The following is a 21,398-nucleotide window of genomic DNA, read 5'->3' as shown; positions in this document are numbered from 1 at the left end:
TGTAGCAGAAACAAATACTGTTAATTTCAATGCTGTTAAAATCTTGTTAATTGTGGAGGGCTGTTTGCTCCTGAGATATAAATAAACTGACCCGTTGTTTGTATCCTTTCTCTCCTTGACTCCTGTTGTTGACTCCTGTGCCCTCTTGACCCAGGTTTTTTGTATCCTATCTCCCTTTGACCCCCGTTGTTGGTATCTTGTCCCCCCTTAACCCTTGTTGATTATGTCCTATCTCCCCTTGGCCACTGTTGCTTGCAACCTGTCTCCTCTTGACCCCTGTTGTTTGTATCCTGTCTCCCATTTTTCCCTTCACCAAACCTTGGCCAAAGACCTGGTGTGATAGCAAATGACATGTTGAACTTGGGGGTTGAGCACCTTGGAACAGGAAGAACCAGTACCTAGCCTGCCATTGGAAGATACCTGGCCCAACATGCAAGACCATTCCCCAAGGGCCACCCCTTGACCAACCTACTACAGAAGACTTTAACAGGAAGCATCACTGCTTCTTGGCTCTTTTACTTTAACTCCAACTTCCATCCAGCAGATGGGTTTTTCTCACTCTCTTTCTTAGGCCCTATGGAACACCATGGGCCTTCCCAGGCCCCATGGCCAGACTAAGTCAAGCCTCCTGGCTGCCTGCCCTTTTCTTTCTCACACTCTCACTCAAACTTGACTTGGTTGGTCTCTCTCTAGCCCAGTCAGCTCTCTGACTGTCTTTATCCCTCTCTCTGTCTCAGTCTCTATCTCCCAAGCAACTGCACCTAGTTTTTTTGTTATTCACCCTGTCCCCAAGTGTTTATTTACTCTCCCAGAGGAAGAAAAGTTGCAAACCTGTATACTTTGCAATAATTCATAATAAAATTCTGAGCAGTTTAAAAAATATCCTTGTTAGCACTCGAATTCTTTCACCTTTTCATAGTCCTTAAGATCTTCTGTCTTTATCTCTATATTTCATCAGCAACACTGTGACCTCCAGGATCAAAAACAAATTGCTCCAAGGTTCTTCACAGCCTGCCCCCTTCTTAAGCATACACTACTTGTCCCCATGTAACCTACAGTTCAGCAAAGGCCTTCTTGCTGTTCCTCAACAATGACAGTCTATTTGCTGCTTCTGGGTCTTGGCTCTGGACATCCACCATGCTTGGAAGGCCTTCCTTCCCTCCTTACCTCTGGTGCAGCAGATTCTGTGCAAGACTACCTAGTCCCCTACTGGGACCTTCTTCTGCAACATTTTCCTTAAAGGTTTTTGTACACATTGAAAAATATACCTGTGGTCTCCTCCCCTTTTAAAATGGAGGTTCATTATGGTCAGGTACAGTTTCAATTTTGTCACTATACCACCAGTGCTTAATAAGTGATGGCCTAGAGTATTCAAAGTCATCATTCGCATGGGAATCAATTATACTGCTGTAAAGGTTTTATAGGTCATAAATTTATCAAACAATTATCCTGTGCCCAGAAATTGGATCCATACTTTCAGGTTTATAAAAATATAAGATATGTCCCTTTCTTCAAGGTCCTTTTCTCTTACCACATAAATGGAAAGGTAAGAACAAAGCACTTAGAAATGATTAGAGAATAAATGGAACCATTTTAAAAAACACTCATAATACAGAATGTGTGAAATGGACCTTTAAATTATGGGAAATACACAGAAATCTATGACCGATATCTCTACCAACTCATTTCTGAATTATTCTAACAGCTTTCTGAATGTTTTCCCTGATTTACATCTTCTCCCCCTCTCAGCTAGGCAAGCAATTTTCCTACAGCACAGGTTAGATTGATGTAGAGAATTATGAATGTAGGAAGTTTAATTTTTAATTTTGTTATATCTAGGAATCTTGTTCAAGGTGTGGAAGGCTCTTTGCTCTTGAGATGTAAACTGACTCCAATTGTTTCATTGTTTAATGTAAAATTTGTATCCTGTCTCCTCATTCCCAACCCCCAGTTTCCAACCTGCTGCCTAATTTCAGTCATGTAAGGCCCTCAGTGCCTATTGATGCTGGCATTACAGGAAATGACATCTTGAACCTAGAGGTCAATCACTTTAGGATAGAAAGGACCAGTTCATGCTTCCCATCAGAGAATACCTAGTCCAGGTACTAACCTCCCCACCCACCCAGCACCACTCCTTGTCCAACCTACAACAGAAGTGTATTTAAGAGGACACACCGCCCCTTTCTTGTTTCTTCTTGACTCTATCTTCCACCCTTGCATGATGCTCTCATACTCAGCCATGGGCCCCTATGCCACATGGCCAGGGCTTGCATGTGCGCTCTCTCTCGCTCTCTCTCTCTCTCTCTCTCTCTTCACTCTCACCTAGCCTATTCTCAAGGTGCTTACTTCTTTTCTAGGAGTTTTAATCTTTTTTACTCTGTAATAATTTGTAATAAAATCCTGAACAGTTTTAAATTCCCAGAAAGCATGTGGATTCCTTCATCTTTCAGTAACCCTTGATTTCTTGGTTACCCCCAAATTCTATCTTTAATCGTTACTCCAAAATTGCAGTGGCAACATGATATCAACTCATATGCTTAAAAAATATTCCAGGGGGAATAAAATGTAAACAAACAAAGCAAAAACAAGGAAAACAACAAAATAACAAGAGATCATTGAGATTACTTTCTAAAATTACATTAGGAAGCATAAGGCAAAGGGAAGCGAAATATAAAGGATTAAGCTTCCCAATCCCCTACCTACAAGTGACTCAAGGCTTTTGAGGGACTACATTATAAAATGGCAGGGGGGAAAAGAGGGAGATGTGAAAAGAGAATGAGAGGAAGAAGATAAAGGGAAACATAGGAAATAGCCTAATCATATAAAATGCTAGCAATACAAAGAATCTACCCTTTCGCCTCTTAGGAAGAAAAGAGCCTTCAGAAGAATAGGTGAGGAGGCAAAGGAAGGGACTGAAACAGAAAGAAAGAAAAGGAGGAATTCTTTAGTGATAGCAAGGCAGTCTCACTGTGAATGCTCCCATGAGATAGGAACTGTTCAGTAAAAGGAGATGGGGATCCAATGATGGGTATAATTTGTAGGAATTTAATACTTAGAGAAGCTCATCCTGCCTCAGGAGAAGAGGAATCAGAGTTCCTGAGAGTAGCTGACACCCAGAAGAGTAGCAAAGTATGAACCCAAGAAATTCATGACCAATGGGGAAAAATAATGACCAAAGGAAGGAAAAAGGTGAATAGTGAACCATTCAAAAGCGATATAGGAAAAATCCTCCCATGAGGCAATAGCTTCTTTATCACATGGAAGAACAGGTATTTCTAAGAATAAGGCACAACCCAAAAAGGAGGCTGTGGGCATGACTAAAGGCTAAATAAAACAGAAATTGTTTTGAAGAGGAAACTCAAAATAGAAACATTAGAAACTTTAATTCCTTTAAGAAGCTCCATGAGATGATAGTAGAGGAAATGATGATAGTTCACTGTTATAATACACTTGGTGATAGTGGAAAACATTTTTCTTAAAGCAACTCAAGGCTTCAGAAAAGTGAAGAATGAAAGGATTATTATCCCCATTTTAGTGAAGAATGCAGGGATTATTATCCCCACTTCATAGGTAGGAATCTGAAACTTAGGAAAAGTAAATGATGTATTCAAAGTAACACAGTTATAAAGGACAGAGTCTGGAACAGTGTGGTATGAGGAAAAGAATACTGATTTTAGAACCCTAGTATAGAAGGAGAACTATCTGTTTTAATATTTAGGTGATGTTTTCTAAGACTTCTCATGGCCACAAAGCCCTAATCAGATGTCAGTTCCCTCCTATTGTTCAAAATAACTCTGCTGGTAAAGGAGAAGAGAAATCTCAGCTCAGCCCTCTCCCTCTCTGGCTGCCTGCCTTTCAGAGTGGGTACCTGACTTCATTCACATAAAGGGGGTGGGATTCCCCCTCTGCCTGATTTTCCGGAAGCCCCTTACAGTCTCTCCAGGAAAATGTTTGAATCTGTGAACTTGTGAAATAAGCTTCCCTGCCTCCAGTGTTGGTGTGAGTTTTTCACTTCAGGAGCCTGCTGTTTCTAGAAGGCACTATCAATTCCTCCCACATCATTTTGGCCAGCCAGGAAGGCAGGTGACTCTGTCCCTGGGCTTGCTCAGACTTCCTGGAGGTGAGGGACCCCTGAACCATGCTCATATTTTCCCGGATCAGACCAGACTGGACCTCGAGTTAAACCTCACCTTGCCCTTCTCTCACTCTCCCAGAAATTGAAGAGAAGAGATGTGTGTTGAATGAGATGCTATCACAGCAGCCCTGGGTCTGTGTGGCTCGGAGCCTGCAGTGTAGATCTGAGTTTCTGGGGGTGACTAGAAGCACTCCTAGTTTTGCTCAGTTCTTGCTCAGACTCCCGAGGGGCACCTGTGTTTTATCTGGTGCTAGGCTAAGTTTCTAAGCTAAAGGTCCAATTGTTGTCTTTGCCCCCTAGGGAGGTTGGCAGGTCATGCACAGGACCCTAGGGAAGCCTTTTATAAATCTGGGGATTTTAAGGAGTTGGCTTGGTTTGTAATCTTCCCCCCTTGTTCCTGGCATGACAATTGCTTCTCTATGGCATTCTCTGTCAGAGAGGCGGCTTCTTGGAACATCTCTTGGAACCCCACAGTGTAGGGACCCTGCATGGCATCAATCTGGTGACTCAGGTTTCCAGGGGAGAGTCTCAGCCATGCTTTGTCAGTGTCAGTCTTGTGTTTCCTTCCTTCCTCTTCCTCTTCCTCTCTCTCTCTCTCTCTCTCTCTCTCTCTCTCTCTCTCTCTCTCTCTCGCTCTCTCTCTCTCGCTCTCTCTTTCTTTTTACAAAACTCTCTCCTCCCCTCGGCTGCATTGGACCTATGCCAGGACTCAGAAGTTACCATTCCTGGCCCCAGCCACAATGACCTCCTGGAGCCCGAGAGGGGAGTGCCCCAGGCCTTCTCCCTGGTTTAGGGTGTAGCCTGACTGGGGTCTAACCATGGGGTCACCCAGCCCCATCTACCATCACAGGGCTTTCCCAACAGCCTGCCCACCTGTGGAGGAGCTCCAGCTGGAGGACAGCCCCACCCTGGGTGTGTGTGTGGGGGGGGGGGGCAAACTGACCTAACAGCTACGAAGGTGCCAAAGACTTTCTATGGGTCAATGACGTCACCAATTACCAGAAAGAGTAAAATTCTAGCTTGGAAGCTTTCTAACCTTTATTTTTAAAATAAATGAAAAGAATCATATGGGAACTAATAATCCAAAAGTTAACTTATGAACTCTTTCTGGGGTTGGGAGAAATCCAGGTTCATACTCAATTAAGCTGTGTGCTAATAAGAAATGGGTTAAAAGCCAAAATCCTAATACCAGACTGCTACATTTGTAAATCCTAGTAATAAACTGAGTGAAATAAATGTTTTAAAATGTGAAGCATAGAAGTATTTTCTATACCTGGGTTTGATCTTCTGTGCAAAGTAACTTAATACATTGAACTATATTAAGGAATTTTAATTACTGATAGATGATTTAAAATCTTAATATGCAATATGAGATTCCCTCAAGAAATTATAATTGACCCTAAAATTATTTTTCTGACCACTCTTAATTAGTATGGTTCGGTAATAATAATAATAATAATACTATACGTGTGTGTGTATGCATATATTTATATCAGAGGTCTTTGTGTAGCTCCCAGTAGCCCTTCTCTCTACTGATCCTAAGAAAAAGTCACTGGACTTTCTTGGGGTTTGGTCCCTAGGTCAGAGACCCTAAAATCTTACTACACAAGTAAACCAATGTGTAATCTTTGTTCTAATGAGAATTGTATCTACATATCTATCTCTCTACCTATATATATATGTATGTGTGTTATTCCTTTTTATTTGGGTTTTGAATTTAATTGTTTAAAAAGAACAACTTAAAATTAATAAGAAATCAATAACAGATTATCATTTAAGTTGTCATCATTTTAATTGTATAAACAATTTGGTTTCAGGTATTATAGCAAAGACATATTTTCCTTTATAGTAAATCAGGTTTAAAGTAGAAAAAAGGTTAGAGATGAATATCTTTAGGAAAGTTTTTTTTTAGATTTTTTTCAAGGCAATGGGGTTAAGTGGCTTGCCCAAGGCCACACAGCTAGGTAATTATTAAGTGTCTGAGGTCAGATTTGAACCCAGGTACTCCTGACTCCAAGGCCAGTGCTCTATTCACTGCACCACCTAGCCGCCCCTTTAGGAAAGTTTTTAAAGCAAGTCACACCTTGCTAGTAGAAACAAAAAAGATATAAGGATGTCTTTTTTATTTATTCCATTAATCAAATGTAACAACTTCAAAATTCAAGTCAGCTGAGTTGGTAAATTTTATTTAATTTAATGGGTTCCTTAAAAGATCAGCTCAATCATCAGATAAGCTGCTCCTAGTTCTCACTGGCTTAAAAAACTGAGCTTGTCTCTGAAGTATTGTGGTTTACATTTGAAAGTATGTGTATAAAATCTTACTTTAATCAAGAGAAAATAGTATTTGGAAGTTTTGTGATAAATACTTTTGTGAAATATTTTCATCTGTAAATGAATTTGTTGTAATGTTAATCTAATATATTGATAACAATTATGTCCAACCTATTTTAATTAATGAGACCCTGGGACTTTGAGTATTCACTTGGGTGAAGTTTTGGAATGTGAGTATTATGTTATGTTGTCTGTACTTTCTGGGAGAGCTAATCTAAAACTTTTGGATGAGAACAGATTCAAACTAAACTTAGGGTTGTGGATACCAAATAGAATGAATGAATTGAGATTTCATCTAATGATTTAGTCCTTTACCATCAGACTGTAAAAGTTCATCATGTGTATTGTAGAAGGCTAGATAATAAGTTGTCAACAATTTCTCAAGTCTTTTTGGTCCAGAAAGGTTGTGAAACCTTTGTCTTTCATATATATATGACCATAACTTACTTAACATCTGTTATTTGAAATTAAGATAAAGTGGGGAAAAAGTAAAATTTTTGTTAACTGGACTGGATGACTTATTTTTTTCATTTATATATGATTGTAAAGTGCCTGGCATAAGTCAGTTAGTTGTTATTGCTAGAAGTTTGTATCAGTCATGTTATCAACTTTTGTAATTGCCTTAATTTCTCTTTCCCTTTATTTAAGGTTTAGAAATATTGCACCTATAGTTATTTGGTTATCTTATATGAAAATATAAGCTATTTGGAGTTACTATCATGTGGAATCCTGAAATTAATAATTGATTATTTTATAGAAATAATGAGAGGAAATACCAAAGGTCATAGCCCCTCTCTGGTATCCCTGAAATTTCTAAACATGTAATGAGATCTGTAGGCTTATGCATAATTTAAAAATGAAAAGATTGTTTAGTAAAATCTAATAAGTCATATGTCACTGTACTTGGAAATCTGGTTGTTCTTACTACTGTTTTGTTACATTTGGAATTAATAACATGTTAAAAATGTAAAGTCATCTAAGATGTTCTAATCATTTGAAAGAATTCTGAAACTGATTTGTATTTATATCTATTTTAAGCATGGTTAATAATTAAACAGGTTTATTGTAAAAACTGTTTACAAAAAATACAGTTCTAAATATGATTTAGGATTATTATTTTTCTGTATGCCAATTTTTGTTTATATTTCATTTACAGCACAGTCATTAAGTGCAAGAGTAGTGATTGATAGGTACGGACCATAATTATGACATGGTATATATATTCTGATTCCTTTAGCACTCAAGCCATCTGAAGATCTGATTATGAGTCACACCTTGGGTGTGTAACTTTTATATTACTATATATTGATTGCTGATTGGTATGTCTGCCATCAGGTATGCTAAACAAAAAGACAACAATTTGCCAATGAAGTCACTAGCCCTATGGGATTTGACGTTTAATACTGCAGGTGAAGTAGCCCTTGAGGGAACCACCTTCAGTATCAGGTGAGACAGGATTCCCTTAATGGAATGCCTCACCTGGTAGACCTGGAGTCTGGCTCCTTGAAAAGGATTGTCTATAAGACCTCTGCCTGGAACAGTCATCTAAATATATAAGGGAACATGACCTTTATGTCCCTGTGTACTCTATAGCAAATTACTATAATCACATCAAGTGCTCATTAATTAAGAGTAAGAGTGAGGCATTGGACCTACCATCCTCTAAATCCTTAACAGTAGGCAAATATTTAGTCTTGTTTTTTTTTTTAAATAATTTTAACATCAGGATATGATTCTTTATCACAACAAGTTTCTTTAAGGAAAAGAAACATCAGCCTGACCAGTTATATCAGGATGATGACCTTTGGTGAATTTTTTAAACTGTTTAAAAAAAAAAGCTCCATTTTCCAGCCAGAAATTTTTGTTCCTTCTGAACATGGCTAAAGTTAAAATAAAGATTACTGCAACTCACTTATTGGACATGTGCTATTCTAAATGATTATCCAATGTATTTGTTTATACCATTCTTGAGTTTTTGATTACAACTTAATTAAATGTGGCAACCACTAATGAATCCATGTTGTATTGGAATCCATGTTCTTATGGAAGTATTCTGATACTGGCTTAGGATCTTAGAGTATGATAGACCTCTTGACTTTTCTCCTTTTTCAGCCTCTTAATTGGCCCTCCTAGTTTTGTTTGCTCAATTGCTTTTCTGAAGTTTGTCTCTCCAGACAACCAGCTGTACATATCAAGTGGTGGGTAGCAAGGATTAAAAGATGCTGTCCCAGCAAACTGATAGGCAGATCTAGATCAACTCTCCCCTTCTCTGAAGAGGTTCCAGAAGAAGAGACCTATGCCCTAATCTCTGAAGGAATTCAGGGCCCAAAAATTATCTGGATGGGGATATCCATAGAAGGAGAAAAATCTGTCTAGTTCTAATATTAAGCTGATGTTTTCTGAAGGCTTTCTTGGCTGCATGGGCCCTAATCAGATGTAAATTCCCTCCTATTGTTCAATGTAACTCCACTGTTAAATGTAAATTCACCAGACTTGTGAAATAAAAATTCTGAACTTTTCTACCTCCAGGGCTCTCATTTTTATGACAGCACTACCAATTTCTCCTACATCAAGAGAAAATAGATTCAAATCCTATATCTGTTTACTCTGGGACCTTGGAGAGGTCATTTCTCTGAGAGTTTTGAACTAGATGGCTAAAAGTATATACATATATATACATATATATATATGTATATATATGTATATATTTGTGAGTTCTCCATTTCTTTTTATTTTTCTTTTCTTGTCCTTTTTTTCTTTTCTTTTTCTTTTTGCATATAGTCTTGGGGAAACAAGTAGGGAAAACACCACTTTTAAAATCTGTTCTTAAGGGAGCACTGCAAGATATAAAATGAAGGTGAGAGGTTTAAGGAAACAACTTTGGTTAAGAGTGATAAATGGGAAGAAGCAGGAAAAACATATAAGAGTTTTGCTTTTCATAGTTAGATGTTATCATTCTTTAAATTTCAGCTCCCAAGGTTCTAACAATTAAGTCTAGATCAGCATTCTTGCAGTTATGTCATGTGGTTGAGTACTACCCAGTTCAACAGACATCAGGGCAGATCAAAGCCTAAATGGGTTTATATCAGCTTTATATGTATAAAGAAAGTAGGAATGTGGGGGGGGAAAGGATTTAAAATGAAAGAGAAGTTTTCCTTTTTCCTTTCCTTTCTTCTTCCATTTCATTTGCATGAAACCCAAAAGACTTTCCCTTAGACAAGGAAAACAAGTGCTTTAACTCAATTTTTGAGGGAATTCTTTGTCAAAGTTTCTCTCAAAATGAGTTCTGGGGCAGGAACTAGATGATTTTCTACTCCCAAATCTGAGAGAGGCTTCCTCCTAGTGAGGAGGAAAACTATGTTAAATGCTTATGAGCTCTGCTTTCTTACCTAATTATTCTGGTTTCCAAAAGGAGGGCAAAACAATAACAAAGAGAACAACTAAAAACCTCTGCCTTTAGGGAGAAGGACTTTCCTTTAGGAACAAAAAGCAAACCACAACTAAGATTTTAGAAGCTGAGATCATCAACTCATCTTGGAGAGGAAAAAAAAAGAGGCTAAACTTCTCAACCTCTTGTTTGGTAATGGGTATGTGAGAGGTATCTTCTCTCCCAGAAGAATTTTCGCTTGTATCTCTGGGCTCTGAGTTAAATGAGAATCAGGAGAGCCTACTTTTCCTCTTATGAAGATGATTCAGAATCTAAACTAAGGATTCCTGCTGTGGCCAGAAGCTGATGAGTAGAAAAGTGCTACCAAGACCATTGGGGAGGAAGCTAAGCACAAACAAAGAGGTTAAACACTGGAGATGCAAGCTGGCCTTCCATTATGTTCATGAAATTCCCTATGTGTGGTACTAACCACACATTTCCTAGGTAAGTTTATTCTTCCCACTTAAGGAATATGTATTTACCAAACATCTTACATGAAAGGTCAGTCTGGAAGTAAGAATTCCATGGGATGGGATGATACCTCCAGGAAGATATGTTCCTTGTTCAGTCCTTTAACTTATTTATATGTTCAAAGGATCACTGATTTAAAAACTGAAAAGACTTGAATAGTCTCTTGGTCCACCTTAATTTTACAGATGAAGATCCGAGGTCCAAGCAGTTTAATTAACTGGGCCTCCAGTCTTCTTTCCATACTTGTTCCCTATTCAGATTGGTTATCTTTTCAATTGATTTCAATCCTTGAAGCTTAACTGTAGTCACACTTCAGCCATACATATCAAGCTAATTATCTTTAAAATGTTGTTAATTCCTTAAAATTATTCATGCCTAATGAAAAATTACATATTTCCAAGTAATGAACCATTGTTTTGTTTACCAATATTTTGTCTTGCCATCTCTACAACTAAGAAGATATTATAGGGATTGTGGAAAATAAAAGCCAGGCACGTACCCTGAATTACAGAAGCAGTTCCACAAGCCTTGGCCATGGCTCCACAGCAGCCGATTGAATACCCGATTAAAGATTCGAAACAAATGTAAACTTTCCATATCAGGGATCTTCCAGATACGTGGGAGAACTGAACGGATGCTTGTTTTCACAATGTCCAAAACCTAGGAGACATGAAAATATTTTCAAGTCCTGGGTACATTCAGAAAACCTCATGCTAAACATCTGGTCTTACTTTCATTAGCCAGGAAAACAAAGATGGCAAGAAACCATCACTTATTTCTTGAAAATCTCAACAGGTGACTTCACCTAATTTCTGTATATCCATCATGCATGCCATAATAGGCCTTTTTAATCAAAGCCATTTTACCAAAAAAAAAAAAAAACCCAAATAAATAAAGTTGTTCTTCTCTGGTTTGTCAAAGTTAATTTTTTTTCACTTTTCCTGACATTATCTAGTTAAGGGATATGCATAAAAACTGAGCCCAAAGTGGAATGAACATACATTCACATCTAGCTTGATTGCATATATTTATCTCAACCACCACAAACAATGCAGTTACTTTGGTACTTGTTAAGAAAACACCAATTTTTTAAGTAAGCAAATTTTGCTGCCTCTGACCTAGCCTGGCATGAAGGAAAAACTGAAATAAATAAGATTAAAATTTTTATCAGCAATTAAAAAATAAGCATTTTATAAAATTTCATTTATATATGACTGCATTTTTAAGCCACAGTATAAAAATTTTACAGGAGAAAAAATTATAAAAATATTAAACATTAGGTTATTTTCATTATTTTTAGTAAAATGAGACAGAACCAAATGAATTTTTAAATTAAAGAAAACAATATTAATTGCTGATATTTGTATAGTTTTTTAAGTTTGTGAAACACTTTACACATGCAATCTTGTTTGAGGCTCAGCAACCTTGTGAGTTGCTTCAAATATTATTATCCCCATTTTACAATTAAGGAAACTAAAGTTGAAAAAGGTTAATTGGCTTGCTTAAGATCATACAGCTACTAAGGATGTAAGGCATGATTTAAACTGGATCTTGCTATCATTCTAGCCCTCTATTCACTATATGTTTTTAGCATTATTCAACACAAAAAAGGAAAAAAAATTAGAGCCTAGTGAGGTTTCCTGAATAAAACATGATAATATGAATTATTATATATCTGCATGCTTAAGAGAAGCAGAAGGGAGTCATGGTTCACATATAGAATAGAAGTGTAGTGGAGATTATGCTTTTCCATACATTACAGTACTTTGCACACAGCAAGGACATAACAAATGGTTTTTAAAAGATTGAATAACTATCCTTCAGAGCTGGTTTTTACTTGTTCTAATTCAGAAAGCAGTGGACAACCCAGCATGGAGTTTACAAATGCAACAAAAGCTAGGGCTCTGATCCAGGAACAGTAAAGTATATATCTATTTAGCACCCTTTGTATGGACAGCACCATGGCAACTTTTGGGGTAGATAAGAAATGATTCCAACCTTTATGGAGCTTGCAGCCTAGATAAGGCATAAACAAAGATAATTCACATATAAAATAATTACATGATAAGTATTTTAGAAAGTTTTATGAGAACATTATTACCAACCAGGAGGACTAAGGAAGGCTTCATGCAGAAGAAGTCAATCGCACTGACCTTTGAAGAACAGCCAAGAATTTAATGGCCAAATAAGACAAGAGAGAGAATACTTCTTACTGTGAATAAAAGCAAGGAGGCAGGAGACCTCTGTTTGGGGAACAGAGAACAGGCATATTTAGCAGAAATATTGGCGATGTGGGGAAGAATGCAGGAGGCTACCTTGGAAAAGGCTGGAAGTGCACCAACTGGTGAAGGGCCTTGAATGACAGACAAAGGAGTCTGAAATTCACTTCAGAGACAACTTGGAGTCTACTAGCTTTTCTGAGAAGAAGGGTGACCTGAACAGATCAATACATAAGAAAGATTTTTCTGGTAGAGACATGAAGCCTCCTTCATTGGAGAGGGTCAACTGGAAAGATCTATTATTATACTAAAATATATATTATTATACTAAAATATATATTATTATACTAAATATATATTATTATACTAAATGTATATTATTATACTAAAAACCAGGCTTACATCAGGGTAGTAGTAGTGGAAATATAGAGGGCGGGAATAAAGGACAGAGGTGATAAGGCAGTGGCATGAACACCTGCAATCATTATCTACCAAATTAATTATCTTTATGAGTAACAAATGCACTTGACCTATTTATATCAATACATGCTATAATAGTAATTGTATATATATATATATATACATATATATATATATAAGGAACAGTATACCCATGGAATATAAACTTAGAAGAAGAGCAGCACAGTCTGGAGATTAATCAAGGAAGTTTATTTAAACAGAGCAAGTCTTTAAATAATGAAGAAAGTATTGGTCTGACATTGATCACTGGTCTGACATTGATCATTGGTCTGACCGAGCATAGGAGTAAACAATGCCTACAGTGCCAGGACTACATTCAGGAAGAGCTGAGTTCAAATCCTGTCCAGCTGTGTGACCCTGTTCAAATTATTAGCTCTGTTTGCCTCAGTTTCCTCCTCTGCCCTATGAGTTGGAGAAGGAAAATGACAACTCCTGTGTCTCCGCCAAGAACACCCCAAATGGGGTCACAAAGGAGTGACTGAAACAAATGATCAACAACCAATATATTAATGGCTAGTGTTTGCTCTTGGAGCCAGATGAACCTAAGTATAAGACAAATCTTGATTTTCTTGAGATTGATTTAAAAGTAGCCCCTTCTCAAACCATACTGATATTTCCAAAAGTACAATAGATGGGTGATTTGGCTAGTGACGCTATTTAAAAATTGAAAAGTGAAAGGTGTGTCATTTTTTACAAATTGAATTATTGCAAAATTGAAGGTACAAATTCATACATTCAAGAAATGTTCACTCTTATTTATTGGTGTGAAGGACAAACTGCTAGGAAAGGATGAAGAGTTGGTCTTTCTTGAAAACCAAAAGAAATTCTAGTAAAGCCCCTCCCCACTGGCCTGCTGCTACAATACTGCAGAAGCCTGGCCCCCATCAACAGCTCTATGGCCCACCTTGGGCAATCCAGCTGACAAAGGAAGGTGAGAAATGGCAATTCATGGTGTGTATCGAGGCAACTCCAAGAAATAAGAAACAATGTGTTCTTTGGGGAAAAAATGATGACAATTATTTGTCATTAAAGACAATATTATAAGCAAATTAGAAGAACAAAGAATAGTTTACCTGTCAAATCTATGGAAAGAGGAGCAGTTTCTGACCAAGGAAGAGATAGAGAACATCATAAAAACCAAACTGTATAGTTTTGATTACATTAAATTAAAAATTAAATTAAAAAACAAAACCATTGTAACCAAGATCAAAAGAAATGTAGTAAATTGGGAAACAATTTTTACAACTAGTGTTTCTGACAAAGTACTCATTTCTAAAATACAGAAAGAATCGAGTCAAATTTAAAAAACAAACAATTGACAAATGACAAAATGATAGCAAAGGCAATTTTCAGATGAATAAGTCAAAGTTAGCTATAGTCATATGAAAAACTGCTCTAAATCATTACTGATTAGAAAAATGCAAATTAAAGTATCTCTGAGGTACCACTTCATACCTCTCATTTGACTAGAAAGGACAATGATAAATGTTGAAGGAGATGTGGGAAATTTGAGACACTAATACATTGCTGGTGAAACTGATCCAACCTTTCTGGAGAGTAATTCAGAATTATACCCAAAGGGCAACGACAATGTGCATCCCCTTTGATCCAGCAACACCACTACTGGGTCTATAACCTGAAGAGATCATGCAAAAGGGTAAAAAAAAAGATCACTTGTACAAAAATATTCACAACAGCTCTGTTTGTGATAGCAAAGAATTGAAAATCGAGGGTGATGACCATCAATTGGAGAATGGTTGAACAAATTGTGGTATATGGATGTGATGGAACATTGTTGTTCTATAGGAAACCATGAGGGACAGGATTTCAGAAAAGTCTCTAAAGACTTGCATAAATTGATGCTGAGTGAGATGAGCAGATCCAGAAGAACATTATATACCCTAACAGCAACATGGAGTAATGATCAATCTTAATGGACTTATTCCATCAGTGCAATAACCTGGGACAGTTTTAGGGGATCTGTGATGGAGAATACCATCTGTATCCAGAGAAGGAACTGTGGAGTTTAAACTATGACCAAAGGTTAATATCTTCAATTTTTTAAAAGTTGTCTTATGTAGTACATAATTTTGCTACTGCTAATGCTTTCTTTCATCTTTGTGGATCTGTTTTTTCTCACAGAACATTCAATTTCAATCTATGCTTATCATGGAAACAAATGTAAAGACTATCAGACTGCCTTCTGTTGGGGAGAGGGGGAGAGAAGGGAGGGAGGGGAAATTGTAAAATTTAAAACCTTGCAAAAAATGATTGGAAGAAACTACCATTGTATGTAATTGGAAAATAAATAAAATATTTATATAATTTAAAAAAGATGACTAAAAAAATGAAATCAGGCAAAGAATTCCTTTCAAGGAAAAAAAGCAAATGGACAGGGAGCATCAGAGAAGAGGAATGCATATGCATCAGTGTGTGCCCATATGCAACAATTGTGGGAGGCCTGAGTGAAAAGAGCCCTACCATCTCCACCTGGAGAAGGGCATGTTGGTATCCAGCTCTCCACTGAGAGTCCATGCCACCAAAAAGCCTGACGTCAAAATGAACACAAGTTAGTAAGGCATGGACTCTTGAAGGGTCCAGTTTCACTTCTATAAAGTCAGTCAAATTACCAAAAGAAAATCATCATCTGGAACTAGAAAATGTCTATGGTTAAAATCATTATCTTCCATAATTTTATAAGAAAAGAAATACAACCAGATCACTTAGTTATATGGAGTTTGAGTGAAATGGGTCATTGAAAAGGGCATTTATAGTGCTTATTTCTGAAAGTTTTCAGAACATTTAATTAAGGTTATGGTTACAGCTGACTCTTATTCTTGGATTCTTGCCTTGTCCTCCTCTTGGTCACTGCTTCCTCCTAGTTTCATAAAGTGTTCATGGACAAGTCTTCCCACTAATATGTGATCTTTTAGACAAATGGTTAATTGCATTTCTACCACATCACAGTGGACAGTTTTCTTTCTAACACCTAATCTCTTCACATTCCATGCCATAGGGTTAAAGAAAACACGTTGAATTCAGTGAAATAAAATGAAGACTATTTCATAAAAATTAGGGAAATAAAATGGCATAGGAAACCCAACCTAGAATTGTAAATCTTTATATTTGCACAGCTTTTATAGTTTTCACCAGGTTTTCACTATGATTAACAAGCTTCCTGACTGGGAGATAATTGTCCTTCCAGTTCAAGCTTCTCTCACTCTGATGTGTTTCATTTTCTACAAAAAGAGTAATTTCCTCATAGGCTTCTACACCCCACCCCAGTCAAGCAGAACCAAAGGGCACATCAATTAGACTTGACCCTGAATGTCATATTCTGTGTCTGAGAAGGATGGCTGGGTATTTTATCATCTGTCATCCTAAACCAAGACTGGTCATTATAATCAATAAGAATTTGATGGAATTCTGTAGTGTTTATGTTTTACATTACAGTAGCTCTAATTTTTATTGTTCTCCCAATTTTACATATTTTTGCTCTGTATTAAGAGAATATGTCCTTCATATATATATACATATATATATGTATATATATGGCACAATGTTATTCCATTACATTCTTATACCTCCATTTGTACAAGCAACCACTGTCCAATTAATGGTCTCCTAATGCAGACTATTTTGCTGTTTTGTATCTTCCAGTATGTCTTTGAACTTCTTGGGATATGAATATTTTGGTGACTTTTTGCACATAATTCCAAATTGCTTTCCAGAATAGAGTATCAGTGTACCTGTCTTCCAACAATGTTTCAACATCATTCCTGTTAGGGTTTTTTTTTTTTTTGGACATCTGTGCCAAGTTTGAGCAATGTTGAGCTCAGTTGTTCTGTTTAGCATTTCTCTCATCAATAATTTAGAGTCCACTTTCATATGGACAGTAAGAGTCCATTTTTTTTGTTGTTGTTAAAGGTTATTTTCCCTATATCCCATGCTCAATCACTTATCAGTTGGGAAATGGTTCTTTCTTCTTTGACTTTAATAAAAAAATGAAGGGACTTTTTTCCAAAGAAATGGCAGAAAAAAATTCAACAACTTAATAAAAAAAAAAAACTGTTAGCCAAGTTTGCCAGGAAATTACCTGTTTTTCCACATTTTCTTGAAATTGTGATGCCTGCCTCTGTAAATTATAAGGATTTAACATTCTGACACTTAATGCTCTTTAATAGCTACAAATATAACAAAGTCTCACCATGTACAATTTTCTCTTCTAATCTGTCATCTTTTGCACCAGGACATTTAGTTGCCTACGTTTGGCGTGGGTGTTTATTTTACCTTTCATACTGGATGGGGGGGAAAGACTCTCTAAAAAGTAGAGTTGTTAATTTTATAAAAATGGTACATTGTCCTAATTGAGCTGATGGTGCTTAATTTTTCCAACAACTCTGCATGACTCAAAGCTCTTAAGTGATTCCCACAGGCAAAGATGAGTGGAAGGATGTAAGCACAGAACAAACCCTGGTGAGAGCCGCCCTGCTCCTCCTTTCCCTAGGAGTAGTCTCCCCCTCCCCTAGAGCTGTGAAATTAAATTCAGATACAGTCTGAGGAAAAGAACTGAGTGAAACAGCAGAAAAGCCATGGTCAGCACCTATTATGGCTCTGGTCAAACTTGTATGGCTTCTGCCCAAGGCCTCCTCCATTCACTGTCCCCAGAGGGAAAACTAGGCTCCATCATCACTTTCTCTCTCCCTTTCTCAATAGGGGCAACTTTGGCAAGATGTGCTTGGCCTGGTCTAAATTCAGATGGACAGAACCAATGAAGAACAAAGATGCAAGTTGGGACTTGCTCTAGCAAAAATGGCAGTCATCTACCCAAGCTAAGTATAGAATTGCCTGGCTCCCCCAGCTTACCGAACATTCTGTGGAGTGGAAACAAGCTCTATATAACCAGTGCTGGGTTCTATCATCATTCCTGGGTTTTTTTTACATCTGTGCCCAATTTGAACAATGTCGGGTAAAATCTCAGTTATTTTGTTGAACATTTCCCTCATCAATAATTTGGAGTCTACTTTCATATGGACATTAAGAGTCCATTTTATGTTGTAGTGACTCAGTCTTCATTCTCCTACTTCTGGAGTAGAAGATGTTAACAAAACCAAGGAGATTGCAAATTGTGGTACCCTAGACCATAACTTCCTTGTCCATCCTCCTTCCACCAACACCTGGGGTCCTCTCCCATCTTCAATTCTGCCAGCTGAGTTTCCACCTCTTGCTCCAAAATGGACTTTACACTTTGCTTTCCTGACCTTTTCCAATCATGCCCTTTGCCCAAATACATTTTCTGCCCTTGCCCCTCCAGATCCCCTTTAAGAGTTTTTCCTCTACTAGGATCTAGATGTTGTGAGGTCAAAGCCTATTTGCTTGCCTGTGCTTGTGTTTCCAGCCTGGAACATCAATCAATTCAATTCAATTCAACAAGGGGCCTATACTCCTTCTCAACACTCTCATTTGCAAAAAAAAATTGAAAAACTCCAAAAACAAAAACTGTACTTGTTATCATGCCACACCTGGAATGTGGAGGAAGGGTCTCAGTGAAGATATCTCACCCTTTGTGAAGGTCAGGAGGGGCAGGAGGGCAGTGTGACATTCACTTTGGGAGAGGGCAAAAGGCCCTGTTAGTAAATCTATAAACAAGCACTTGTCATTATTATGAATTTATTGACATGTAAAACATGTTTAAGAGCTAACTTCAGCTCAGCTTTCCTCCTGTTCACAGATGTTATTACTATTATAAGAAATCACTTATAATAATCACTCAGTCTATCTTACCCTAAAACACCACTGGACAGTTCTTTTTTTCCTGTTTTGACTGACATCCATTTGTCAAGTCATATCAGCTCAACCTTCACAGTCTCTTCCCTATCTTCTCCCTTCTTTCAATTTATATTGTTCCAGCATCTCAGTAAAGACCCTCACTACCTTTTTACATTGATCATAGGCTGAAATCTACTAGGAACCTCAGAGATCCCCTAATCCAATTCTTTCAAAATAGATACATCTAATAGTTTAGTAATTCATCAACCTGCCTCTCCTCTCTTCCATTTTCAATCCAATCACCCTTCATTCTCCTAGAAATGTAATCTTCCTAACTCAGATCTCACAAAACACTCCATTTCCCCTCTCTGAACCTTTTCCTCAGCCTGACCTCCAAGTCTACATTGCTATCTCTTGGCTTCCTGGGCTTCCTTCAAGTTCCGTTTCAAACCCCATCTGCCACAAGAAGCCTGTCCAGAATCCCCTTAATGTGAGGGCCCTTCCTTTGTTAACTTATCTCACACACATCTTGCTTGTCCACACATGTTTGGATGTTCTCTAACTCCATTAAAGTGTGGGCGCCTTGAGAGCAGAGACTGTCTTCTATTATTTTTTGCATTCCCAGTGCTATCTGATACAACGGACATGCTTAAGAAATGTTTATTGACTACTGAAATACTTGAATGTTAGGTGCCCACAGCAGATATTCTCTTTACCATGTAAACAGTCCCAGGTCCTTTACTCAATCTTCTATGGCATGGTCATATTCATCCAGACACCAAACTGCTGTCCTAACCTGCTCCTTCTGTCCTTCCACAGAGCCCCAGTCATGTCCTTGAGGAAGGTCACCATATTTGGGATCTAGTTATTCAGTTAGTTCTGAAACCATCTGACTATACTATCCCCAACTTGAGCCTGAGAGATTTGGTGAAATGCATTGGCCAAATCGAGTTCACTAAAGTTTATGATATTTTCTTAATCAGCCTAATAATTCAGTCTAATAAAATTAAGCTTCTACAATTTGACTAAATTATAAGACCCGGCATTCCCCACCCAATCCTAAAATATTCTAGAGCTATTCTACTTATCAGTTAAGCTTCCCAGCGCTATTATCTGAGAAAACCATTTTTAAAAAACTGGGATAACATTTGTCAAAATTCAATTCAACCAACATTTGCTAAGTATAAACTGCTCCAGGCTAGCTTTCCTACTTCACTATTTCATACTTCATCCATTCTATCTGGTCAAATCCCACCACCTGCTGCTATTCCCTGATCTGACCTGAACCACCCTCTTCTTTCTCTACTTACTCATCCCCAGGAACCCCTTTCAGATGACAATGACTCCTCCTAGATCACTGACTACTGAAATCCTCTTGGTCCATCTCTTCCATGAAATTGTTCTTGAATCTCCTAGTTACAGAATTCCTCCCTCCTTAATGTTCTAACCTGCTTAACCTCACCTCTGAACTTAGTAACATCCTAAGTTACACTATAGTTATTTGCCTACAGATCTTGTCACCACTATTAGACTTTAAGGTTTTTTCAAAGGCAGGGACTACAGATTATTTGTTTGTGCCTGCATCCCTGGCAATTAGAGTTCACTGTTCTTTGCAAATGGTAAACACTTAATTCATGCTGAAATAATCGAGCAACTGACTGTTACTTCATAAAATAAGGGAGAAGGAAATGCAAGGGTCAACAAGGGTCAAACTTTCTGCATCTCTTCCCTAACCATCCATTTAATATCATGTCAAACTTTGCATTCTCTTTGAATGAATGCAAAGAACCAAAGTGATGGAAATTTGTGTTCACAGCAATTCAGCCCCTGCCATATATAGAGGCCAATCTATCTCTTCATGAATCCTTCAGGTTCCAAGACTCACATTCAAGTGACAATCATAAAGAACTGACTTTTCAACAAGAAGATTCTTATCCTTGTTGGATAATAAGTAAAAACTAGTCACTTGACCAACATTTAATAAATATCTGCTATGTGAGTATATGTGTGTATGTGTGCATATGTATAAGAATGTGTACATGTATGAGTATATTTATGTGTGTACATTTTTATTTTACTGGAATAGTGCCATCAGTTTCCTTGCTCCCCCCCTTTTCCCTTAGGTGCATCATGAAGACTCAAAATCTGCTAAGATATAAATGATCTAAGAGTTCCATGATCTAAGAGTTATCACAGGAGTAGGATTATTAGAGTCCAGCTGATTAAAAGAAATTACCAAAGACAAAATGATGATGGCTCACGGTACAGAACTCCATCAACAACATAATTATAAGACAAAATGCCCAGGTTGCATGTACAGGTTATGAACATGAAAGATCGAAGATGCCAGTCAAAAAGTTCTGATTCTTTCTTAGTCAAGAAAGATCTGAAGGGTAAGAACTCACTGTATGTTACTCACCTTCCGTTGTTTTACAGAATCCAATTTTATAAGCCAGTATGAAGCTACTTTGGGTTTATGATATTTCCAGTTATCCATAATCTGCATTTGGGAAGAAAAACAAAATGAAGTGTAATCCATCATTCCCCCCACAAACAATCCCCTAAA

At 37.4% G+C, this 21,398-nt stretch overlaps 1 protein-coding gene across 7 annotated transcripts in view; it reads right to left on the bottom strand.

Annotated features, from left to right (window-relative positions):
• The window catches only part of TTLL7 (tubulin tyrosine ligase like 7), a 244,448-nt gene that overhangs the window by 72,239 nt on the left and 150,811 nt on the right, over positions 1 to 21,398 (bottom strand). For all 7 annotated transcript variants that reach the window (XM_074221808.1, XM_074221809.1, XM_074221807.1 and 4 more), the window contains exons 18-19: positions 21,252 to 21,332; positions 10,864 to 11,024 (exon numbers count right to left, since the gene is read on the bottom strand). In XM_074221808.1, coding sequence (XP_074077909.1) covers positions 10,864 to 11,024; positions 21,252 to 21,332 — 242 coding nt within the window. The remainder of the gene's footprint in view (positions 1 to 10,863; positions 11,025 to 21,251; positions 21,333 to 21,398) is intronic.

This window comes from Macrotis lagotis, chromosome 2, assembly GCF_037893015.1.
Source record: "Macrotis lagotis isolate mMagLag1 chromosome 2, bilby.v1.9.chrom.fasta, whole genome shotgun sequence".
NCBI classification, from domain to species: Eukaryota; Metazoa; Chordata; class Mammalia; order Peramelemorphia; family Peramelidae; genus Macrotis; species Macrotis lagotis.
The sequence above is the reverse complement of the archived record's forward strand: the minus strand, read 5'-3'. Positions and strand labels throughout refer to the sequence as shown.